Source organism: Achroia grisella, unplaced genomic scaffold (genome assembly GCF_030625045.1).
Source record: "Achroia grisella isolate CSIRO2021 unplaced genomic scaffold, CSIRO_AGI_Agris_v1 utg487, whole genome shotgun sequence".
In the NCBI taxonomy this organism is placed as follows: Eukaryota; Metazoa; Arthropoda; class Insecta; order Lepidoptera; family Pyralidae; genus Achroia; species Achroia grisella.
Window position 1 is genome coordinate 4329368 of NW_026712891.1, and position 27374 is coordinate 4356741.

A 27374-nucleotide genomic window follows, 5' to 3' on the forward strand; every position below is an offset into this window, starting at 1 on the left:
GAGCAATATATCATAATTGATTCGGTTACATTGTTAGTTCTAATTAAATAATGAGCGTATGGTATGCGAATACCCACGATTGTTACCGACGAGAGAACATTGTGATTAAATCATTAAAATTCATTTATGCAAGTAGATGCCACGTGTACAGCATGCATCTTCACCCGAGCATGAAATCATCTTTGTCTCGTGCCAACCGGTGCAAAAAGAAACAATTTTAAAGCGATACTACGTTTACTAGCAGTATTTTTTTTTTCTAACTATACACTAGAATAATGATGTTGGACATTGTTGGTCTTTATATCTTCGCCAGAAGAAAATAGGTGCGGCTCAACACCGCACCTATTTTCTTAACGACAATGGATATCCGCGGTAAGATTTATGAAGCAGCTAATAGCCACCTCTAGTCTGTCTAAAGTACGAGTACCTACATCTATTTTTCAATCACGATTTGCAATATTTATATTACCATAAAATAAAAAATATGAAGGTATACTATATAACAGATACTTAGTTGAGATAACTTACTAAAACTGCTTATTATAAACTAATAATGTGAGGCAGGAGCCTTTTGTCAATGTAAAAAAGGCAACATTTGGCAAGATTTAAAAAAGTAATAAGGTAATCTCTAGCATATGAATAATAAATATGAATAACATATCATAAAGGATACTAGTCTTTCCAGCAGCGTCGAGTCCCAGCATCAATATCCTCATCTCCTTGTTACCGAAGATTTTCGAGAGTAGTTTCCCCATGGTGCCGAGCTCACCTCAACCGCACAACTGAAAATAAATTAAATAATAATTTAGTATGGTTACACGTAACTAAATATAATTATATAAGGCAAATGTACACGCACGGTACGTACGGAATATTGCGTTATAAATATATGAAAGACATACACTCATAGTATTTCAACGATATTATCTAGAAAATATTATTCCAAAGGCATTAAATATATAAAGTAAAGTTCTATCGATTTTAAAAAACCTGACGCTAAGAGAAAATTCAGTAACACATAAATTAGACGCAAAATCAATACTAGACTTAATTGAATAATATTCCAATTAAGTCCTTTCAAATTCTATAATTAAATTTCTTAACTAAAGCAAATTACAATTTAATTAATTATAGATTAAAGCAATGTAGATTAAAAATATATAAATGGCAAATAAATTCAACTGTCCAAACTTTAACACTGACAATTTTGGCAAAAAGTATAATTATTAAAGTTTTATTTGTTAGCTACTCAAAGACACGCCACCGCGACAAACTTGCTGAAATTTTGGAGCTTCTTAACAACTTTCAGTTGTGGTAAAGTTTTAGGTAAGTCACCTTGCCTCGTTTTACTTATTTAATTGTTTTTCATTGGCTTTGGCAGTGCTGGATATTTAGCGAGAAGGGACATTTATACAAACTCGTATCTCCTTTAATATCATCATATTGGGAGATATAATTAGAGAATAAAAAAACCCAAAAAAATATGCTAATAAATACTATTCAATTTTAATTTCTAATAAGAAAATGCGGGGAAGAGATTGATTACAAAAAAGTGAAAGTTACGATAAATTAAACAAAAATACACATTTACAGACGGAAAACCAACGAACCAACCAACCAACTTTGTCCATTAAACTTAATCCCCGTAGGTCTGCTATAATTCTAAGCGAGATTGTCCTTTCAACTTCTTTTCTGTCAACAATGAATTTACGGAAAAAAGGTAATTAAATATAATATTCACGCGGCTGAATTAATTCTAGCACGACTTTGCAAAATGACTTCTAATTATGTAAATATTTTTTTTTTCTATTCAGCAATGTTTTACGGTATATAATATATTTCACGTAAAACAATTTAATAATTATTAAATTGTCTTATGTGAAATAAATTATCAATTGAATTAAAAGTATATTGTTTGAAACTAGAGGGCATTTTTATTGACTTATTCATTACTATTCCGTAGATGATTATTACAATGATAACCATTTTGACTTCGGTTGACCATCGCACTATAGGTACTTGCTGACATATCAAGATTTATTATTTAAGTTACTACATTATAGACCTCGTATGTAATTCTACACAGTTTATATTGTTTTGGATGAATAAATAAATACCAATAGTATTGTTTCTAAAGTATTACAAGGCAATGCAATAGTCGTTAGATTTACAATCGGTGTAGTCATCAATCAGTTCAAATTGGGAGAACGCTTTCGGAAATCGTCTATCATGCTCAACTCAACGGTAGTTGACAAATTCACTAATGTGATTGCATTAGTTGGAGTGAATACAAACTAGCTTATATCATTATTGTCGACCTCGGCGGTCTAGCACATCGCTTTGTTTCCGATAGTCGCGGGTTCGATTCCTCGCATGATGCAAATATTTGTTCGTATCGGTCTGTGTGTTTTCTATGTATATTATGTATGTCTACATAATATACATAGAATAATACAAACCAACAGACCAATACAAACAATCATACTCATGAATACAAATGTTTGTATCGTGCGAAGAGTCGAACCCGCCACCATCGGAAATAAGGCGGTGAAATATAAATTAAGTGACCAGTGCGTCAGCAACACTAATTTCACATTGTCGTATAAACGGCAAATGGCTTTTGTAATTAAATTTCCAAATGAACCAAAGCGATCACGTTTATTTCGCAAAAAATACAGCGGTCGCAGTATTTCTTTTCAAACTACCACCGTAAATGGCTTGTGAGAATTCCTAGTACATTCTCTTGCTAAGCTAAATTACCCAGTACTATTCAACTTTTTTATTTGAGATCTACAAACCTGCATGCCAATAGTTCAATAGTTTATAGATTTGTTTTATTTCGTTTATTTCCACTACCATTAGTATGAGTAAGACCACAATTATTCAGTTTTATGGAAAACTGATGACCATTATTTCATGTCACTGGTTACAACCTTCCATATTGGGGGAAAGGGGATTGTTAGTAATGTGGTAGGTATCGAGGATCGAAGCAGAAGACTTAACAAAGTTTACCTACGTAAAAAATTGTTAAACTACTATATTATATACATAATATATTACAATTTATGTATATGAAGATATCAGCAACTTATAATTTCATTTACCTTTGAAAGAGTTTAACCTAACCCTAGGTTGAACCATTTACAATAAACAATCATCAATTTGGCTATAGGTAAGTTTAACAAACAAAATAAACCTTTAACGGCGTGCCATGATACCATAAATGTTGAAACGAGGGTATGTCAGTCGTTGGTACACGGAACAACAAATTGGGTCGGTACATCCTAACGTAACTACGTTCCTATACAAGTTCGTGCAATCAACATTAAAATATTTTGTTTTCATATAAAAAAAAACTTCTTATAAACATAAGAATATGAATATAAGAATCTTTTAATTTATAAATGTAGTAAATTACGTTACTAAATTAATTTAAGCAAAGATTTACTGTTGATTAAATTTAAGAAAAGTAATCTACATTTTGATGAATAAAAAAAGAAACAGAAATAGTTATTAGGAAAGCAAATAGTCTACGTGTTACTTTGATTTAATATTTCCGAATTTCATAGTTTGAGAAAATGTCATAGAGACAAAGACAAAAAATATACATATCACATGTTCTATATTCATTAAATATTACTCATGAATGAAAAAAAGAATTCTTGTAATTGGTGCTGCGATTACGGATAACATACTTAGAAGACACACATATTCCTAAAATTCATACTCTCACTTTATAATTAGTTTACACTAGGTAAAACCCAAATAATAATTTTAATTCACACAGTAATCACTAACTCCATTCACCTGAATACAAATTCCGCAATCATAATGACGTAATGCTCTCTAGGGTTGCTAACCGTACAAGTATCCTACGCATACGAGATCAGGGGGGGGAGGGGATTGTTAGTAATGTGAAGAACGAAGAATGAACTCCATTGCTAGCAATGTACCAAGTCAGGTTGATCTCCACGCGGTCCCCCTAAAAATCAATGTAGTTAATTCCTGATGAATACGTCACCATGGCCTAACTTATCTGACATCATGTTTATCGTAATTCTTCGTCACTGCTGCCTGACCAGCGTAAACCAATAGCGCAGGCGGGTGTACCATGTTATTATCAGCCATTAAAAAGGAACGGGTGCGACATTTTTGTCCTCGAAACGATGTACGATGACAAAAAATTATCATCTTTGTACAAATATATATACGCGATTTTGACTTAAGGACATTTATGAAGAGATTTTTACTGTAGTAACCAATAATTTTATAATGTTATATAAATCCAAATGCGTGTTCAAGTCGCTGAAAGAAAATGATGTGGTATATTTGGGATAAAACTCAAAAACAAAAATAAATATCATAAAGTTTTTGTGTAATATAAAGTATCAATGCTATTTTTGTTGGTAACTCTCGCACCGCCTTTCTTGTTCTGTCTTCTTTGCCAAAATATAAACTACGACGTTGGAGAACTAACAAAGGTACAATATTATTAAAATTCTTTGTTCTAGGCAATAAGTTTTATGGCTGGTAACCCTGCTCTGTAATGCTCATTTGGAAGTTAAACTCGAAACAATTATTGAACTACGAAATGCAGTCAGACTGCGAAGCGAACAATGTGGACAACTTTTGACAGGAGCGATGTGGCAACAACTTTGTTCAGTACACCAGAAAATTGGCAATAAGCAAAATAACACTTTCATGCCTACATTTAAATAAACGGGATTTAGCAAAGTAGAGTTTATAGGAAGTACGCAAGTACCTCTGCCTCACCCCTTTAAACCTAAGGCAAAGCAGCTTCTTTGTAAGCTATTTCAGTTGAAGAGTGACATACATAAGCATTACTCATTAGTGTTCCGGGATTGCAAAGCTTCATGGAAACCACATATGCCATATGACGACGTTATGTTCTTGCCGATATATACGATAGAGGTGCCTCTGGAGAAAATAGAAGAAATTAAATGATAAGTCGGCAATGGAATGACAAGTATTTTTTTTGTAAAAGACCACCCAGTAGCAAACGAAGTGACCTTTGAAACCAATCAATAAAACAATTTAAGTATACTGATTAATCTGTATTTATAGCAATAATCTAATGTTTGATAATTTTCAACGAAGTTTAAAATTTTGTTTGTAACAGATAAACTCATAAAACATTTAATTGATTTTATTAATTCTTTAATCTATGCTACGTACATCTTTAACAAGTAAGTAAGCAACAACGCGTAGGAGATTATATTATTAAAAAAATAGTGATCCCACCACAATTACATGGATATAATAATGCGATGTGGAACTTTGTGGCTAGATAAATAAGTGTACATAATATATTATATAAATAATTCTACGGATATACGGGAATGTATAAGTACTAAAGAACAGAAGCAGAAGTACCGTATTAAACAAATTAATAATTAAAAAAAAACAACAGGCAATGTACAAAAATAGAATAAGGGGTTGATCCTTCGCCACACCTACAACAGATCAACCCCAGGACATTGGCTATTTCCACATCATTTCCTGCACTAAGTCAGGATAAATATACATCCGACCTGTTGACAGAGCATTTGATTTCTTTGAAGAGATGTACATTAACATAGAAGTCTTTAATTTGGAATAAAAAGTTACTATGAATATATTTTTTCGGTATTTAATACATAGTACATCGAATTCATCTGTTGATGTTAACTAAGAAATCAGCATCAATATATTATATACCTAATAATATAAACCTATTACGTCTATAAATTGAAAAATGTTATTAAACGTTTGTTTTTATACGGTCCCAGATTAATGTCAACAATAAAATACAGCGTCTATATAGTCCTTACATACCTATATCAAAACTGTCACAAAAAAGGAACACTTTGCAATTATTTTCGTAAGACTTCCAACTCGTATTTACCGCTCTCAAATCAAAACAAACGCTCAAACAAATCCCATTTGCAATATAATTACCAGTAATATTAGAAATCGTGCCCTATGTGCAGACAGATACGAAACCCTTCGTACCGCCTACGGGTATTGGATCGAAGCCAATTACAAGACTTGCCCTGTTCATTCATTCATTTAGAAGTAACAGCGCCAAGATAACGTGTTCACCCACGATGCTATTACAAAATTATAGAATGACGGCATCCACTAATGACATTGTGTACATTTTTTTATTGTACGTAATTAGCAATTATTATTTTGGCAATCATTATTACCTAGTAAATTTTTGTACATATGATAATTTGATTTTAATATATAAAAAAGTACATACCGGTAATTAGACACATATTACCAAACAGTTGAGTTTATTATCGGTTCTTTTATAAACTTAGGGATAATAATACCACATTAACTGTCGAGCATTGGTATCTAACATGTCCATGTAAACTGTTTTTCTCTTTTATATAGTATAATTTTATATATAAGTACTAATCCCTAAAACAGTTATACTAAAATAATTATGATGAATAATTTTAAAAATAAAAATGCATACATACACAAATATCTAATAAATTGTAGCCAAGAACTATGACGTCAGCTTTCTTCAGTATTTCTATTACATTCGTTTAGGAGCTACGATAACAGATGCGTAAAACTTATAACACTTCTCTTTTTACGTCAGGAGTACATACATTATTGATAAATTTTATTACGATTTAAATGGTTGACACAGAATAATGAACATACATTATGAATCTTCATTATGATTAATCAGACGACAAGAATACAATACATATCCATAAAGTATTAATAACATTCCGCGAACGACTAATATAGCACAAGCATAAAAGTTATTTGTGTATATAATAATAATATTATAAAATTGAAAAGTTTGTTTTTAGTTGGTTATTTATATTTAGTATTGATCAAAAAGCCTAAGCTATATAACATCGCGCTACGACCAATAAGTAAGATGCTCGCTCCATCTTGTCTAAGAACAGTTATAAATAAAAACATGATTCCTGAACCATATATATAATCCCTGATAACCGTCTCAGAAGAAAATTGTGGTGATGGGGGTGAGTTGACTTCAAATTACTTTCGCCGAGTACATGTGGAACTAACGCGATCGACAGTCGAGCCTAAAACCAGCTCTCAAATCCATTTATATTTGTAACGGTGTCTCTGAATTTATCCACTCATACCTAGTGCAAATCTAAAGGAAAAGTAAATAGGTATACTCATGTTTTTATACGTTTAATAACTGTTTACCACCGTTTTAGAAAAGTGCCGACAAAACAAGTTTACAATAATGATAGTTACTATCGACCAGCAAAACCTGTCTAGTAACACAATTCTTTAGTAGGTTACTGAGAAAAAATCCATCCGCGGTCCGTGACCGTCGTCTCGGTCAATTCCCTAACGGTACATAATGCCTATATAGCACTGAGTTAATAAGTGCCTGTATCAAACATTGCTAATGTTTATCCTCATATTACAAATACCAAATTTTATAAACATGCATATTACTTTTTCTCGCAAAAATTTCGGGACACTTCTTAATAAAATTTGATCCATAGATAATCCATATTATAGACTACTTTTTCCCACGATTCCTTTTTCTTAGATTAAAGACAACCTTTACTCGTTCTCGTGTCTCATGATACTCATGATTCAATATCGTTCAGCCATTTAATCGAGAATATGTAATAAACATATAGAAATAGTTTTCAATTAATAATATTAGTACGGATATATACCTACGTACTACAAAAAATGCCTGGTTTTACGCAAGCCTCCACTCCACGCCACGGAATTGCAGATAACTCATAAATTATGTTTACATTGTACTGACATAATTCGTAGTATAAAACTAATAGTTACTCCAATATTTCATATTCTTCACACAAAGTAAATTGTTACATGATAATAGAATATTAATTAATATTAAAATTACGAATGTTAAAAATTCTTACATATTACGATGACAGATAAACATACAAACAGGTCCGTCAATTATTCGTATGACCAAACTTTATAGCGCCCAGTTAACCCATATCGAGAATAGTTATGAGTATATATATATATATATATATATATATATATATATATATATATATATATAAATAAACGATAGCGAAACATAGACGCAGATGTTCCAATGTATTTGTAAAATTCTAGTACTATTCTGTAGTGACATTCGGTAAGGAATTGTGCTGCAGAATATTGCCTATCTATTTTGTTTATGTGCAGTTAACGATATAGGGTTTTATAACAAAATATTTGTGTAACGGCCACTGATTGGTCTTTTTCATTTTACAGAACTGCAATGGTATATGCTGGTGGTCACTTTATTCTCCCTAAACTTAATTTAAAAATGAGCACCGTCATGTTGTCTCCGTCAACTTTAAATAAATTTCTAAAAATACGTCAGATTTTCATATTGTCTCTTTGAGAAAGATTAACTTTCATGAGTGTTCTGACTGGCATTCCCTATTAACATATTAATTATTTTATTAGTACTTGTATAAAATTTACTATATGAAATACAACACTTGTTCAGAGATGTATTATGTATTATTTTTTTACTTTGTCAATATTACGTGTGGAATACAAATATCTAAAAACACAACACAACTCTGTTATGATTGTGTATTTACATTACTTTCAAAATAAACAATTCTACCTATTCTCATACATCAACATTCCTATTCTTACAATTTCAATGACACAATGTATAAATACCCACACTTTCACTTGAGTAAAATTTCTGATGACGTCACAATACATAAGGGCTTTTACAGACGGGAGGACCTTGATATCTCGCTAATCTAATACGCGGTTGCCAAACAACCAGTTCAAGATCATCACCAAAGTATAATCGTTTATAATTAAATAATGACTTGGCATTATTGTTTACAATGCTTTTATTTTCAACTATTTACGCCTTTATATACGCATGAACTATGTGACATTCGTGAATAAGTTATTACTAGATAAGGGCAAGCAGAATAGATAGGCAGGTCGTAGCGTTAAGAAGGAAACCTTCTCTTTAGAACCCTGTAATAGCCCAAAATACTTTAATAAAAAAAACTACACAAATAAATATAGAACAGTATCGTTTTCTTTGATACAAACTGATTTGTATACGTTTTAGAATAATAAGCCATCATGACTACAACTACAGACGGGGTGTTCGAAAACTAAAAGAAATATATTTATCTAATATTTTTTTATAGGTATATGCTGGCAGGGCAGTGTAGGATGATAGGCAGAGCATTTGGACAGGTGATTTAGTTCATCGGGATGAAATCACATAGAATTAACCACAATGGTCTCCAGGGGAACCGCGTGGAGGTTAACCTGACATGTTATCTACATTGCTAGTATTGGGTCCTAGTCCCCATTACTAACAACCCCTCTCCCTCCCCCTATAAACAAATATCCCCTCTTGCCCTCTCGTAATTTCGCAAATTGATTACATTCTATAAATTTACAAGGGTCTGCTGAGAAGGGGATTTAAGGGATCCTTGGGGCATTTCATCTTAATGAATCAATGGAGTAACTTATAACTTCGACCCAAGGTTGTTGCAATTCAGTAAATAACCTAGCCATTTTATTTACATAGAATAATAGACTATAATAAACAATGCATTGTTACGTGTGAACGGTGACAAGACTTCAGTAGTGTTATGGGTGTCTGTGAAGGAAGGAGATCAAGACGACACGAGCAAAGAAAAAGGTACTGGTATAGTACAAAAATTATATTAACTTACGTCAAAATAGCTGTGCACGCCGTTTCACCCGCGTATACTTATCGCCTATATGTTATTCTAATGTATACGCTATATTACTATAAAGTTTCATCAAAAACCGTTCAGTAGTTTTTGCGTGAAAGAGTAACAAACATCCATCCATAGGTACTCACAATATTTAGCGTTTATAATATTAATAAGATATGTAAAACAATATAGTGCTATAATAAACATAGACAATAAAGAAGATATATATAAAACAGTTTCCAACAGGTATCAGTTATGTATTTCAATACTGCTTGTTGCAATTAGTGATTCATTAGAAAAGACAGGTAGTAAAAAAAACCAAAATCTATAATCGTCAATAGCAATAATGCATTCAATCATACAAAAATAGGTCACTATAATTAACAAAGTAGGTTGAGCACATGTCAGCCTTAGCGCATAGACAGCTGCTGTTTACATCGGCTCAATGAAATGACCAATCTCCATGGGATGATTATAATGGAGTTTATTCACCTCGCTCACATGTCAAACTCATCAATTACAAATTGTACGAATAAATAGTAAATATAGAATGAATATCGATGACATGGAAAGATAGATTTATGAGTATTCGATACCCAAAACTCATTCAAGTTAGCTAATGATGTGCAGAGGTCTTTTTTTTTTTTCATAAATTATAATGGAACGGTACACCCTCTAGTGTTATACCTGGCAAAGCACCAGGGGAGGATGATAACATTAGCGTTAAGGTAGGTCAGTCTTGATCAAATTTTCGAGAATAAGCAACAATGGTTTTGCGGGGCACCATATAGTGATAGACCTGAGGTGGTACACTGAGTGGCGCCATTGGTCCATATAATTAGCAATCACCTTCCCTTCCTGTGCGAAGGTTAGCAAAAACATTTTTCTATGTCCTATATATAATAATTTCTACAAATGTGTTACCTATCGTCCAATAAATTAGTAAAATTGTAAAAAGATATTAGTCGGCGCACAATGATACGTAAAATTGATTAACAACTCGACATGAATTCATTAACAACTCATGCTAGTTAATAATAATAATACCCCTGGATAATTCACACAACGCCATCTAGTTAAGCAGAGCTTGTATTATGGGTACTAGACGACTGATATAAATTTTTATTGTAAATGTATATATATATACATAATAATACATAGAAAACATCCACATACCTTTAAACAATCATACTCATTAATACAAAAGTTGGGAGGACCAATAAAACACATGCATTTGTGAGTCAGAATTGAAATTAGCTAAGTGTATTTCATTACTATCATATGCAAGACACACTGACTACACGTTTCATTAATTAAGTATTGCAGACGGCTATAAACTATTTCGGGAACTTTTTACTCCTGTTCTAATTCCCACGTTTCCAACTACTTAAATAATTTAATGTATATAAATATTATAAATGCTAAAAATTATCTGTCTATGTATTTTATTAAATTTTTACTACTAAACACCTGAGCGGATATTCATCCACATTAAATTTCATTAAATTTAATGTGAAGACAGATTGTATCGCGTGGTCGGACATGGCTCATTTTATATCCAAAAATCCTTACTAATATTTTAAATGCGAAAGTAACTCTGTCTGTCTTTCTGTCTGTCTCGCTTTCACGCCAAAACTACTGAACCGATTTAAATGAAATTTGGTACATATAGTCTAGATCTGAATCTGATCATATGTCCTTTACATATGCTACTTTTTAATCCGAAAAAAGGGATGTAAGGGTTTGAAAGGGAGATGTAAGGTTATATGGAAGTATCGACAATTTACGCGGACGAAGTCGCGGGCACATCTAGTTATCTATAAAGTTAAAATATGGGTTCAAAAGTTTGTATAAACAGCTAGTAATACATATTTGTAAAATATTATTCAGAAATATGCAATTGTATCGAATTAAGAATACAGTCTCGTATAGTTAGTGTTTTATTACAAGTAGACATGCAATTTCTCTCTTCATTAATAATTCTATTTTCTTTAACCATTTTCATGTCAGTAGGTAGTAATCATATTGGTTTTATTTATCACATTAATCATGTCAATATAATATTAATTTCATTTCTATATATTATTAAAACAGTAATGTATTATTTTTAAAGAGTCATTGAATGAAACAAGTACTCGTAATTTACAATAATTGAATTTTTTAATTGTAAGTATTTTGGTAAAATATACTTAGGAACACAATGTTTGTATTGAAAGCGATCACCGCATCTTTCAACTAAAAATTAACTTAATTGAATTAAGATCATTTCCATCATGTAACCGTAAAAAGGTAACTTTTAAATTAGTACGGATTTACATGACTCAATCGAAAAACCAAGGCCTACTATATCAGAATAATAACATAACTGAATTGATAATTACAAAAGAATATTTAATTAAAATATGTTTTTAAATTTTATTACTTTGATAACGTTAATTGCTCGCGACTTGTATAAGTAACATAGTTAAAAGAATTTACCAGTCTAAACGCATAGAAAGTTATTTTTAATAATAACAATGAACTTTCAAAGCCATGGTAGATAGGGGCTTGAGAGTTGAATTTAGATTTGTCTTACACCGTGAAATATAAATCAAATATTACTAGTGCTACCCACGATTTCGTACGCATGTATATTTTATAGATCGCTTTATACGGCTGATAAACAATCTACGACAATAAATAATAAAACATCTATTATTATTTCGCCATTTCTATTAATAAAGCATCTACATAAATAACGCTTACTACTAATGTATACAATTATTGGTGGTGTACTGAATCCATTCATAAAACTAATTATTTCAAGCCTTTGGAAAGCATTTTTTTCGAGTTGTTTAACCAATATTTAACACCATATTGTGTTAAAACGTCATTCTAATTCCTATACACAAACAGGTAGACAGTTTTCACGTCGTCATTAATGTTCGATGTCATTATACATAAAGATGTCGCATTCAGACCTGTACCAAAATTCTATAGTTATATGTATAACTAATCAAAGTTACATGTTTATTCTTAGATTTTCATTTTAATTTTTGTACCATAAATATATCGTTTATATTTATTTTTATGTAACTGGAATGGCTAACGAGCTGGCGGGAAATCTGATGGTTGATGCAACCGTCCGTCGCCTATATACGGACATCGCGTTATCATGCGACGCCACGCGTTGCCATTCCTGAGGACTAAGACTCTATTACATACTTTAGATACATTTACATTATTAAGGACTAAGGCTATTATACCTCCATACTCAATATAGTTCCAACTACATCTCACTTTGCAACCGAAACACATCTTTTAAGCTTTAAAAGATGTGTTTCGGTTGCAAAGTGATGGCAAAGATTGCAAAGTGCCTTGGAGCTGACTGAAATGGGTAAGATATAGGTACTCGGTTGCAGGCGACTACAAAGTCGACTTCAGTAGACTGATCTGATATAAATTTAATTGAACAAATACCCCACATTATAAATTAACCTTGAAATCAGAAATTATATATTTGTTGTGATTACGTAAAACTCATTATCATTATTAAAGCATAGCCGTTATCAAAGTTATTAGTCTGTTATCGTTTATCTAATATTGGGTTAGTAATCAAAATAGGTATTTATTAACTCCATTGAGTTAAATTTTTTGGTACTGGTTTTAGAGAAAAGCAAATGCAAATCAATGAATAAGAGTCCTTTTTTAGTGAGTAGGTCAAATATTTTATTACTATTATATTATATACTATTTTTAGCTACTTTTTGTCCATTGCATGACTACATAAACACAGTTCAAATGAGAAGATTAGTGATTTTAATCTATTACAATACATTTTAATCTATACATTACTTAAGTAGATAGTTTATCCTAATTTATACGCCTATTGACCGGATGTCTGTTTTATAATTATGTTTAAACGTTACACAGGTTTAAACGATATTTGGTGGTTGTATTTAAATAACTTGATGACATTTTATATACTCCAACAACCCATAAGATAAATTTTATACTAAGTCACGCAACATTTACATAATTGTTTTTTTTTCTTACGCCAGATGAAAGTTCACCCCAAAACAATCTATTTGATCTTGACGGGGATATGTAAATGAGATTTGGATGAAGCATATTCAGTTACCACACCGAACAATCTAGGAATAGAATCTTTATTCAAATAAACTTAATATAAACTGCTTTCATTAGACATTTTTATAGCCCTATCTAAATATGATTTTAGAATGCAATCGCCCGGGACTACTCTTATTATGGCTGCAATAAGAAAGGGTTAAGCGTTTATCATCACATCCTCACTATCTCAATAATACCTAAGTAAAATTAAATAACAATAATCCTGGACAATTCACACAGCGCTATTATGACTACAGTTTGTACATTAGACAATAATTTAAAATATTAAAACACAGACATAACCTATATAAAAACAAATCAAACATTTGTATAAAGAGAAAGACATACCTTCTAATGAATACAAATAACGGGACGATACCGAACCCACGACCATTGGAAGGCAAAATGCTAAACCACAAGAGAAGATCTTTTCTTCGAATTCAGAAGGAGGCAATTCCCACTTAAAGTTGCTTTCGCCGTTTCTATTAATAAACCACAAGGGCAAACATTACTAGTAGGTTTAGAGAAACCGTGGCTTTTCACACACGTGTATACTGGGGCTGTTCGAGTACACCTAATACAAAATCTGCGTATTCTAGTACCAAGTTAAAGTATTAAGTTAAGTAAAGTATATGCTGTTTTCTGGGTAATATATAATGTAAGTAGAAAGTAAGAAAATATTGGCGAAGAGACTTATATACTGAATTTTGTATAAAAGGAAGGAACAAAATTGTACTAGAGTAGACTATAAAAAAGTTTAAATATAAAGTTAGAATATTTATCATTAGCCAGTTGCTACAGTTCTCTGTACATAAATCAACATAATATGGTCTTAACACTTTATTTTATATTTTATAATTATTTAAAAACATATATTAATGTGACATAAAAAGGAAATTCCCGTAGAATTAAAACTATCATAACTATTTATTAATTAATAGCAGTTGTGTTTATTACCTATTTAAAACCATATTCAACGCGAGCGTAGCCGAAGGTAATAGACAACCAAACGAAACGTTCCAAAACGAAAAGTTGATATCAAATATAGCCAGTGTTAAAAGTGATAGAAATAAACCAATTCTGTTTGGTTGCATTTGTCTCGAAATAAAACGAATTAACCTCAATTTTAACCGATCTCCACGCATCCTACACGTGATGGTTAACCGAAGACATTAAATCAGTTTCATGAATGAATGTTAACATTTCATTAGGGCATAAAAGTTAACATGGAATTTAAAAATAAATTGCAGCAGGTACAAAACGTTTTCACCGAATACATTTTCGATATCACATTGGAATAGAAATGTCTATCGCTTTTATCTATATATTTAATCTTATTGAAATTCATATTTTTTTCTTTTGACGTGTATGGAGAATACTTATACAGTAAAGCTATGCTCAAATTATTAAAATTTGGGTCAATCACTAAAATGCACGAAAAAAATCTAATTAGTTAATTCAATCACAGTTGCTATTGCTGGCAGCTTGTCCACCATTCCTTTTATATTTTTAGTATTATTTTGATATCTGTTTTTTTATGTCACTCTTGACTTTTCGCTGTGAGACCTTTTGGGAAATTTACTACTTATTTAATAACAAATTTATTTATTAAATATTTCCAATAATCAATCGCTCAATTTTTTAATAATTGTGCTCCCGCTTCAGTAACAGTTGCAACATATTTTATTTAACAATAGCTGAGCCCGCGTCTTTATACCCGTAAACTCTTTTGTTTGTAAAGATTGGAATAAAACAAACATTCAATTTTAAGTCAATTTTATCACAATAGAATAGCGAATCGATAAAGTCGTTTCTGAGATTAGAGCCCAGACGAACAGACGAAAATACTAAAAATCATTGTTCTGGATTCTATTATAAACAAAGTCCCTAAATTATAGTTTTTCTCATATGTCGTTCATGTACTAACAGCAATCGGAAATATTTTTCTTAACTATGTATAAACAGCTTATTGAAACAATTGAAATTGACTTAAGGAAAAAAACTTAAGCGGTTTATTATTTAATATTCTGGCTTTTACGTTATGTCATGTCATTAACATTTAAGGAGAAATTTTTTTATAGTTTTAATGAGCTAACACAATATACTTATAAATAATAAATCGCAACCGCGGGTTATCAAAACGGACGTGTCTGTGTGCGAATGTTGAGATAAAGTAAGTACTGAACAATATTTTATTTCTGATGGATTTATACATTGTAAACATTTGTTTCTATGCAAATATAACTCGTCGGGTTAGTACCAACGTACGAGCTTTCAATATTCCACTTATAATTATCACTAGTTTCGCTCTGGTGCAGTTACAGTGCTAATACCTAAATGTACATTATTTAAATTATTAACCGGGTCTTAACACGAATAATTTTTTTAAATTAACTAATACCTAAATGCTTATATATGAAGGTACCTAGTTGACCCCGCACACGTTGTTTTGCCATATATTTAACATCGCTATTAAAAATAAGGGTTAGTGATAGAAGGGTAAAAACTTAGGGTTGTATGTATTTTTAATGCCAGGGTATAAAAAAATTGTCCAAAATTTAAATGATAAGAGTGGACTTGGTGGTGGTGGGTGGTAAACCTTTTCACTTAGGGGTATGAAAAATACATAGTAGTCAATTTTCAGAACTACTGAATATGCATATAAAATTTTATAAAAATCGGTCAAGCCGTTTCGGAGGAGTATGGTAACTAACATTGTAACACGAGAATTTTGTATATAAGATAAACATTCCAAGAGAAATTCTCAAATTGATTCTGAAAATCTATGTTTATCTTATATCTAATCTTGTATCTAAATCTGCTGCATGTTTTACAAGAAGTAAGCAGAGCAACATATAGACGAAATATTTATATTACAGAATTTTTAAAAAACGCTATTGTAAAACTCGGTCTTAACCTTGAACTTAAGTAAATTAACATGTATGTATAAGAATTTTCTTTCAGTAATTCTACAAATGCCATATGAATAAAAGGAAAAAAAAGTGCAGTATAATAAACAGAAATGTCAACAATCAACCATTCATACCAAATCAGACACTGGCTGCGCGATTTATACTGTTGCGAAAAATATTATGATGATACATAAATCTAAATTAATATTGTGTATAATTTCGCTGTAAGAAAAGAAGTTATTTGTAATGGACGAACTCAAAACTTACATAATTTTAAAAATGTTTTCACCTTCAGAACTCTGCTTTAGAAATCAGAAACAGCGAGAATGATCTTGTTTTTTATAATTAAAGATCCGGCAATAATTACACCCGTACTAAGACGGGATTAGTCGGTGGTCATTTATAAAGTAACAACGATTGTAACAATTTTTAAACAACAATTATTTATTTTATTAGGTAGGTATTTTGGTTTCAACTAATTCTATCTTATAGCCACTGCAGTATTATTATAAAACTCGAAATAAAATTATTGTGCACCATATAAACTTTATATTGAATTAATTAATTTTCAGGGTCGGTAGACAATTTACAGTTGTGTAATTATTATCTTAACTATTTTAGGTACATGTTGAATTAATGAGAAATGTCATTGTAGACTTTATTTTATTGGGTTATAGTAATTGTGAACCTTTTGTTTGTCGTAGATATTTGATTTAAAACAAAACAATAACATCTGTTTGCTTCAATTGCATTTTTTTAGGATTTTATACGCGTTGGTTTGTGTCGATATTTTAATACTAATATTAATTATATTAATATATAATTACTTCCCATACAAAAATATTATTACATCTGTTCTAAAACCAAGGGAGGAAAACTAGTAGCTATCTCATAAATATACATTTGAATGATCGTGGATGTTGAAAGCTGGGATGGTCGCATAGTCACATCGCCCCTAAACGTCTGACCCTTATTAACAATAAATCGTGTTCACTCACACCGATGTCGTTTCAACAGACAGGGAAACCATAAAATACAGTTGTTGAACGACAGCAATAGTGCGTACAAAAGCATGGCGTACACCGAACGGTGTTGTCAGACTGGTATTCCCCAAATTTAGTCCAAAATCCCTCAATAATCAGATTTTAAAGAAAAATCTCCTCAATAATGTAATAGACATCGTGGCGACCATTTACTTTAGGCTACTAGGGTCTATAACAGTTCTTTATTGGGCTTGTGTTCTTGATTTATAGACATACATTTTCCGCCCACAAATTTGTTCCTTCAATATTACCCCATCGCCAGAAAATTTGGTGGGAAAAACCTCAATCTGCCAGGACTGACACCGAAGCTGATCTGTTCAGTGTAGTTGTAACTAAAACGCTACTGCTACTCATTAAAATAATTTGTACTGTATTTAAAACGCCCTAAGACACCTTTCTAATCGGGGCATCATGGGTCTCGTTTTTGTATATAATCTGTAGGTACAGACTCTTTAATGAGTGCAAGTAATTAAATGTGAACTTCCTGACCAAGTCATTTAGGTACATATTCTTTTACCTAGCCCATACACAAATCTGTGAAAACGCGATTAGAAACCGCGCGGCGAAAATAGATTTTACAGGTAGGTAAATTAGCATTTTTAACACGAATGATTAGATACAATGGAAGAAATTATTCGTGTAAAATCCGTAGATAACAGAGTACCGTCATTTGGCACAATCTCAATCGTTGGTCGTTACGTTGCGACTACATTAGGATCGTAAAACAGTGCCGTCGCGTGATTTTAAGTATATCGGCGCCCTTTTATGTTCTACGTAGCTATCGATTTTACATGTGCTAAATACTGAAATTGAGTACGATAGCAATTTAGAACAAAGATAGGGAAGTTTCTTTTCCATAATGAGGTCAGAGGTACAACTCTAATTTTACTTTATTATAATGTAACAACGTACCTACATCATAGAATCCAAAATATTAAAAAAGTAAACAGCATAATTTGACGGTATAAAGAATCTAATTTTACAATTTAAATGACTAAATAATTTCGAATCGATATTAATAAACTTAACTCGAAAATAGATTGTATTACCTACAATTAATTTTTAAGTTCAATTTTCTTTAAGGACGGACCCCCGACGGTATTTATTTTGATATTTATATCTATAGCGACCCAGTTTCCTACGTGCCATTCCACAATTCTGAACAATACTTACAATCTGAATCTGCGATAATATACAAAGTCGGTATTATTAGTCTTATATCACACTTGAAGATCTCTCAGATAAATTCTGTAGCGTCATATGACATTATATTCTCGATACGTAATTTAGCTGATGCGTTGTATATTTGAGTAAATATATAGTAGATTCACCTAAATAATTTTTCAGAAAGAGTATTTGAGAGTTTAATTAAGGGGCTATTTAATAAGCCCTGAACTTTCGGCCTTTATCCATGACGTCGTCAAAAATTGAAATTTGAAATATTCAGGAGCAATTACGTAATACTTCATCATGAAATTAGGTATCTTTTGTAAATTCTATATATAAAATAGCCTATATTGATCCTCGTTAAACAATCTAGGTCCCTACCAAATTTTATTAAGATGTATTCAGTCGTTTAGTCTTAAAAATGTTCGAAACAGACAGACACACTTTCAAATTTATAATACTAACTAATATAGATAAGCACTAATGCTAACAATGTATCCTATTTAGTCGACCTCCATGCGGCACCCTCTCTCTCATGGTTAATGATTATGATGAGCTACAAGATATTACTTCATGTTATCATCCTTCATTGGTGACCTGGCAGTGTATACCGTTACCGCAAGCAGATATAGCATTTCATATTTATCCAAAATAGAGAAAATACACGGACTGACAACAAAAAAGTCTAGTAACACTACCTTATAATTTATAAATTGAGATATCCAGATTTCTGTAATGCTTGATCGAAGGAAGAAAGTTTTTATTATAGTTAAAAAGATATCACCGTTCTAAATTCATCCAAACCGTCCTATATACACTTGACGGAACAAGCCCTCCACAAGAAGCAATCAAAAACAATTTTCCAATTATTAGTTCTAGTCCCATTTCTGCGAAGCTTATTTTCATTTCATCTTTGAAGTATTATATTCTATATATATTATTATTATATTCCCATCCCGATTATTTGATAGTGATCGTTAAGGGTCACTAGATGAAATTTGATTAGCAATAACAAAAGATAACGTAGAAATTTTTAGGGCTGGATATGGAGTGACTTCCTCGATTTACTGGTACGGCTAGTAATATAACACCGCTTAGTAACATCATCATCAGAATTACCCATTCTCATACTCCAAGTCTCTCCTTAGAAGAGAAGGATTCTTACCATTACCTACCACTAATAATTACATAGTTAAACTTGCGAATTGATATTGTGTTTTATTTCAAAATTTTATCCAAATGCAATAAACATAAGGCTGTTTTCATCGTCAATATGTTAAATGGCTATACTTAAATAAGTTCAAATTATCCATGAACAGTAACCAATTTATGATTGGGATTGACCTATTATAAGCATTATGAGCAATCATAATCTTTGTATGACATAACCTAGCTGATTAATAACAGTGGGCGAACATAGGTTAAGGAAAAGGAAATTACGTAATACAATGTAAGAACAATGTTAACACTAGCCTATTAATATTGTAACATACAGTGAATTAATATTATCCGCAGTGAACAATAATTTGATACATTATACATAGAAAAGTCTCAAGCCTACTGCTACTTTATTTCTTATGGTCAGACAAAGAAAACATAAGGTAAGTTAAGAAAAAAGAAATTAATACTATATAGAACAATTTGCTCATTACTCTGAACAGTAAAAAAAGTAATTAATATAAAAAAAAACATCCTGACGTACAATACTTACTGCTTTATAGGTATGGTAGAAGATGCTGTACACGGAATATATATACTCATCTGTTATTTTACAATGAGACCGTTTATATATTAGATACTATGTAGATTTATAAATTACATGTGGGTCGGCTGGCTAAAACCCAGAGCTAAGGTGTTACTTTAAACTAGATAAACACTATAATTTCGTTTTTAATTATCTTCTTTCATGTAATTGATATTGAGTTGAAAACTGAACAATGTTATGTAATATATATATTTTTTTTTATATGTAATGATTGTATGGAGAATTTCGCTCACTATTCATAATCGTTGCTAACCATTCAAAGTTCAATAACGCCCGCAGGTGTAATTCAAAACAACAGTTACAAACGAGACCCGAATACAAATTCCTACGTGCTTTTACAGACAATACCGCCGATATCCGGGAAGGATCGCAGCCTTTTATACTCAAACAGGAGTAATATTAACTATTAATATTACTACATGATTTCATAATGATAACGTTAATAAATAATGTAAACAGGCAATTGAGACGCGTAATTAAATTGATCAGATAAACGTGGGTGTTGAAATTGAGAGCAATAAAGATCAAAAACCAGAAAGGATCTCTAACTATTATATAAAAGCCAAATACCAGATTAATGTGTCAACGTTACTTGTGAAGGCTCTATAAATGAAGGTATGTTCGTGACAGACTAATAATTAGAGGTCAAAAATAGATCAAGCAAATTCGGAAAATATGGTAATTCTAAATTCCTCACATAATTTATTTATTTCTTGAATATAACTCAAGTTTTCTAATTTGACCTATACAAAAATCTCGTTACTATTTAACAAAATGTACTATTAGATTCAATTAAATATGGCGATATAGGCGTCACGACAGCTGACATTCAGAGACCTGACCTTCTGTGGCCGCGGTAGATACAGTCATCTAATGAATAAACAATAGTAGACCTTAGTTTGCCCTGTAACAAGAATATCTTATGCAAAGTCTCTAACTCCTAAACATAGTATTAATTATACTACTTTATAGGGAAAAGGAATGTTTAATGATTGGTTAATAAGTTACAAGTAGTTTAAAAGAATAAGAAGGTTGCAGAATATCAGTATTATTTACCTGTAGCCTACTTTACACATTAATATCAACCAAATATTATATTTCTGCAATATCTACATGTTCCAATAGCAGGAGAGTTAAAACAAAAGGATAATTAGTTTGAAAGAAAAGTTTAATCGTTGAAGTCAATTGTCGTGATGCTATACTCTTACGGCAATTATATTATATACAGAATAATGTTTGAAAAGAGAGGGTTAATCATTACTATGCTACATTCGAGGTTAGAAATAGTAAAATGAATACCGTTTCTCTAATTTACTACAAATTATATTGTGAAAAGGGCCTTATGGACACAAGGTAAGTATAGGTACACGAATGTAGTAAAGTTTAGCATATAGTCAATATAGGCGCAAATATTTATTAAATTTCTATTGCTAAATTACCTATAATTTTAAAAAATACTAGAGCACATGCTGACATAAGGGAGTATAATGATGTCATTAGAACTTATACACGTCATGGCGTATATATTTTACTTGTAGATTTTGTGGCTTTTCATAACAAAATAAATATACAAAATTATAGGTAGTTCTGCCCATAATGAGCAATTTCTAACATGTAGGTATTATATAGTACGAGAATATTAAACAAACAAGCATCGAGTAAGTCACAACACGAACCGCACAGTTGTGGGCTAGCCAACACTGAATACTAATTGGTTTACTGGGAGATTTCAACATCACATAGCTTCAACATTGTACATATTGTATATACTTAAACATGTCTTATGTATTATCTTGATATGAGTGTATTATCGTGCATGTAATCTGAAATATCATTGCTTGCGAAAGATGCACTATAAAAAATACTATATTACGATAACTTACATAATAATGATATCAATAATGTTTTATATAATTGTCATTACCATCAGATGGTGAGTGGTAACCGTCGCCTATATACATGTGCTCACATGTGTGGATCACGTTATCATGTGACACTCGCGATACCACTCATGCGTTGCCATTTTAGAGAACTAAAACGGTATAATCTCTTATTCTGTAATCTTCTATATATTTGAATTATGCAGAGGCTTGTCAATAAAATATTCACTGGGCTTTTGTTATTATATTCAGGGTCTCTCAGGTTAAGGGTTATTTTCTTTCTAGAAATTCCAACAGTTAGTGGCCAATATCTTCTATAAGCTAAAACTGCAAACTAGTTTTCGAGTGCAATATTTTCAAGCCTATACCATTTACCTACATCAGATTACTTAATATGCTACTACAAAATGCCCTATAAAGATAACTATAAAACTAGTCTAGTCGTAAATTACACTTCCACCAAGTTCCGGCCGAAGCTTAGTACTTTCAACGATACCAACAGTAGCACTCTCTAGTTGCGATGGTATTTAAGTACTTTAAATATAAACTCTACAGTTTTTGAAATAAAGTCGTACTTGTGTGTACATCTATTACGAAGGTACATGCTTTAAAACTACGTTGGGAATACGAGAACGTGACTTTTTAAATATTCACGTGGACTGCTACCATAGACATTCAGAAATGCATTAGAATTGGAAACACCTACATTCACCGACGAGTGAAATGTATACTGTCTAATAAATCAACATTTCCCTTAAGATAATAATTATTTTACCATTGAGTCACTAAATATTTTTATTAATTTTCTTGATATTGTTCCTAGTTACGTAGGAACCATATCATTATATAATAATTACGACATAACATTGGATATATAGAATTACCTTTTCATAAAAACATTGTATCTGTTATGTATGAGAAATAGAAACAATTTCTAGGGCTTAATAATTTTCACATATCCATACAAATAATTTTATTAAGTATTTCTATGAGTTGTTTCGTGCAGACTGCGTTATGGTAATAACGCAGTCTGCTTAGCTTGTGACAAGATAACGCTGGTGGATTGAACAATGTTATAATAATAATTAAATTTAACACTATTTTCAATAAAATGATGAACGTTGGATTATAATACAATACCATCCAACTTTAATAACGTCGGTCACACGTGATCGTGTAGATAAATATCGGAGTATCAATTTGCATGCTACTTGAAGCCGACTCATGACTTCTAGCCAACTGATATTCTGGCATCATATGTAATTACGCATCATTCGCATAAATTATTGTAACAACTGAATATACCTATGTCTCGCTCGTTGCAATCTTATGATGAAAATGATGCTATGCATGCTGCTAAATATGCCATAGTATATATAAATAACTTGTTTTGTTCCCTTGTTTGTATGACATTCATAAAGAATCATTTTTGTCATTTCTAATCTCTACTCTATGTTAGTATTACGATTTTTAAAATAAATGTTTGTCAATAAGAAAAAAGACCCGTGTAAATTGTCAATTTATTTCCCAACTATAAATTTTCTCCAAAATGTGTAAATGTCTACAGTCGTGAAAGTTCATTGAACTATACTCTTATTAGATTTAAGGCAAGTACCTGCTGTTAAAGATCTTCCATAAAAACCACCATGTTTATGCATTGTATTCTATAATATATAGATAATAGTTTAAAATTAAAATTATAGGTTAGTCCTTTCCCACCATTGCCTATCAACCGCTTTCTGTTCTTACCTAATGGTTAGGTAGAGAATGACATATGGCATTCAGCTCGCCAAATTATACAATTTTTAAAAGTGCAATAAAGAATAAAAAATTAAATAATATCTATTACTTACATGAACAAGACAATGCCAACACACAGGAACCATTCCACGGCGTTGGATGCTCCAGAAATTCTATCACAGTTCTATTGCTGTTTATCTAACGATCCGCACACAGAACCTGCAACAATAAAGATGGCTATTAAATATAATATTTTTAAATTAGTAAAAGAATAATTGTATAATCTATAATACTTAAACATGACTGACAATTTTAGAAAGAAATATTGGTAATTTACGTCGTAATGTTTTTTTACATAATTTACATAAATTACAGCAATAAGGTGCCCCTCCGATCGATCCCCTAATTCAAACAGGGATCGAAATTACGATGGCCTGAGCCTATGTTTGATCCCCTAGCTGTGCCCTCAGACTAAAGTCGTATCCGTCAGGCGGGAGTTGGCCTTCAGCCGCTCCATAAGTCCTTCCGCGGGTTTGCAGTGCCATCTGCACTCATCCTCTATCGTCCCGTGAAGCTGTAAAGGCCAGCTGCGGTCAACAGCATTAGAGTAGTCCGAAAAAAAAGCAGCACACATGTATACTTTGTCCAATAGTACGAGATATCGTAGTTCTTTCACTTCTGACGCAAGAAGTCTTGACTGTCTTGAATCATGATTTTAAATTTTGAATTCAAATTTTTGTAAAATAAATTTGCACATACTGATGTAACTTCGAATTAACTACTTTACTAATAGATTTTAGCAACAGTTACAGATTGTATAAAAATGTTGCGTACCTACTACGTTAGTAGAAACGATGCATTATCAGGATTTGTCAATATCAGTAGATAAAAGCTAATTTTGACATTTAATCTTTGAAACACTCAATCGGATGTATAGGACCTATCTAACTAAAACCAATAAATTTCCAGGAACACCAGCTATACCTGTATATATGTATGTATAAATAATATTTCTATAAATAATACAAATATAATATCACACACCTAGTATAATATTGGATTAACTAAACGATCTCTAATCTATAAAAAAAATTAAATTACATTAACGTTAAAAAAATTTCATTTAGACGTTAGTGTAATTAGACTATTTTCATTTTTTTTAATGAATATAAACTAATTTATTTATTTAATATACTTAATTTATTTTGATATTATATGTACGATATATAAACAAACACAAGTTAATTAATATGTATTTTTAACTAATATATCTACTAACTAGCCCTCTATACAGAAGTCAAAAAAATATTAATTAGAATTTTCTTGTAGAAAATAACAAAAGACATTCAAATTCATTACATTAATTGAACTTTTTTCTTTTAATTAAATGAAAAATATATTTTTTTCTAGTGGGAAAATTGCTAGTTTCTAATAAAACAAGTGAAAGCATTAAAAACAGCGATTTTTCCATTAAGATGTTTTTTTATGATTTCGTCCTGGTTTTGCTAGGGTCGAACGATAAACATAATGTAAATGATAAAGCCTACACAAATCTGAAATTAAATAAATAAAATAACTTTTAAATTGTCTAAGAGTTTAAGGTTAGGTCCATTAATGTTCACTGAATTCGAATATTTATTTATCTTATTGAAAAGAAAACGAAGCAGCAACTCATAAGTTTTATAAAAAAAAAATATGTTTATAAAACATCATAAAATATGACAAGTGACAAATGCACGTTAACATTTTAGCTATCAGTATTGATTTTAATAGTGACCTATAACTTGTAAAATCAATAAGTTGTATTATAAGAAATTTGTCTTTGATACCGGTTACCTCCATAAAGTTTCCAAAATGTAACCATAAAGATAAAAGTAAATTACCTTTATACTTATTTTTAATCAGATAACTAAAACTGTATTTAAAAAGACTTTAAAACTTATAACAAACAATTTACCGTAAGAACTTTTTAATGTATTGATTGTAAAAAAATAATATGAGGATTCCTAAAATGATACAAATCATTTTATAAAAATTTTTAACAACTTACAGTATAAGATATTGTTACATTTGTAAATTTTAAAAAATATACAAAAGAGTTGAAAAATGTTTGCAGATATAATATAATAACGAAAATCTGAACACTGTAAAAGGGTCGACGTCCGTATTTTAATACTAATACCAGATATTTGAAACATTTTTAAGCTTTTAATGGTATAATAAGATTAAAAATAGTAACTAGATACAATACTTTGATTTCATGTTGTTAATGAGATTTTATTGAAATTCAAAATCTATGTGAATTTTGTGTGGAAATAGATCGTACCACAAGGAAGGACGTAGACTGTAATTTATATAAAAAAGCAAAAGAAAGTTACGGTAATAGCTAATAATTTATGAAAAATTACGGGGACTTTGCCGTGAGTAACCCAAAATTTTCTACGGAAATATTACAGTGAATTAGGGTGTATAGTCTTGAACTTCGGACTCTCGAATTATGTATAAAATATTAGATACAACTTATTTTTTCTACACATTTTTAGTAGTAATTGTTAGTGACAATATATTTAATTAATTTGCATGCTGTATTCTCAAATAAAGTAATAAGTACATTTAGACGTCTCAAATGTCAAAAAATATACGTAATGTTGCTGACAACTTCACCGTTCTTTTTTAAATATTTGTATTATTTAGACCCCTTTTTATGACACTCACTATTGACTTTTGTGAGCCCTCTTGGGAAACCATTTTTTATTAAATAGTTGTAGTGTTTCCGCTCCAATCACATGTGTACACATATGTATTGACGTAAAAATTGTCGATGAGTATCATCGACAATTGTTACATTTTAGATTAATTTCATTAATTAAGAAACACGCTGGTGTTTACCATAGCATTCACAACAATACCTACTAAAGGCTAGATAACAAATATTGTTGTAACATATAGAAATCAATAACGATATGTGTGTATTTTGATAGCGTGAGTGAGTATAGTTTACTAAATCGGGTGACAGTTGAATCATAAATAATACATTCCCA

At 31.0% G+C, this 27374-nt stretch overlaps 1 protein-coding gene across 1 annotated transcript in view; it reads right to left on the reverse strand.

Moving 5' to 3' along the window:
* Nucleotides 1-27374, reverse strand: part of LOC131845782 (ADP-ribosylation factor 6) — a 37857-nt gene that overhangs the window by 4661 nt on the left and 5822 nt on the right. The window contains exons 2-3 of the mRNA XM_059194872.1: nt 24447-24552; nt 674-782 (exon numbers count right to left, since the gene is read on the reverse strand). Of these exons, the coding sequence (XP_059050855.1) occupies nt 674-755 (82 nt within the window). The 5' untranslated portion in view covers nt 756-782; nt 24447-24552. The remainder of the gene's footprint in view (nt 1-673; nt 783-24446; nt 24553-27374) is intronic.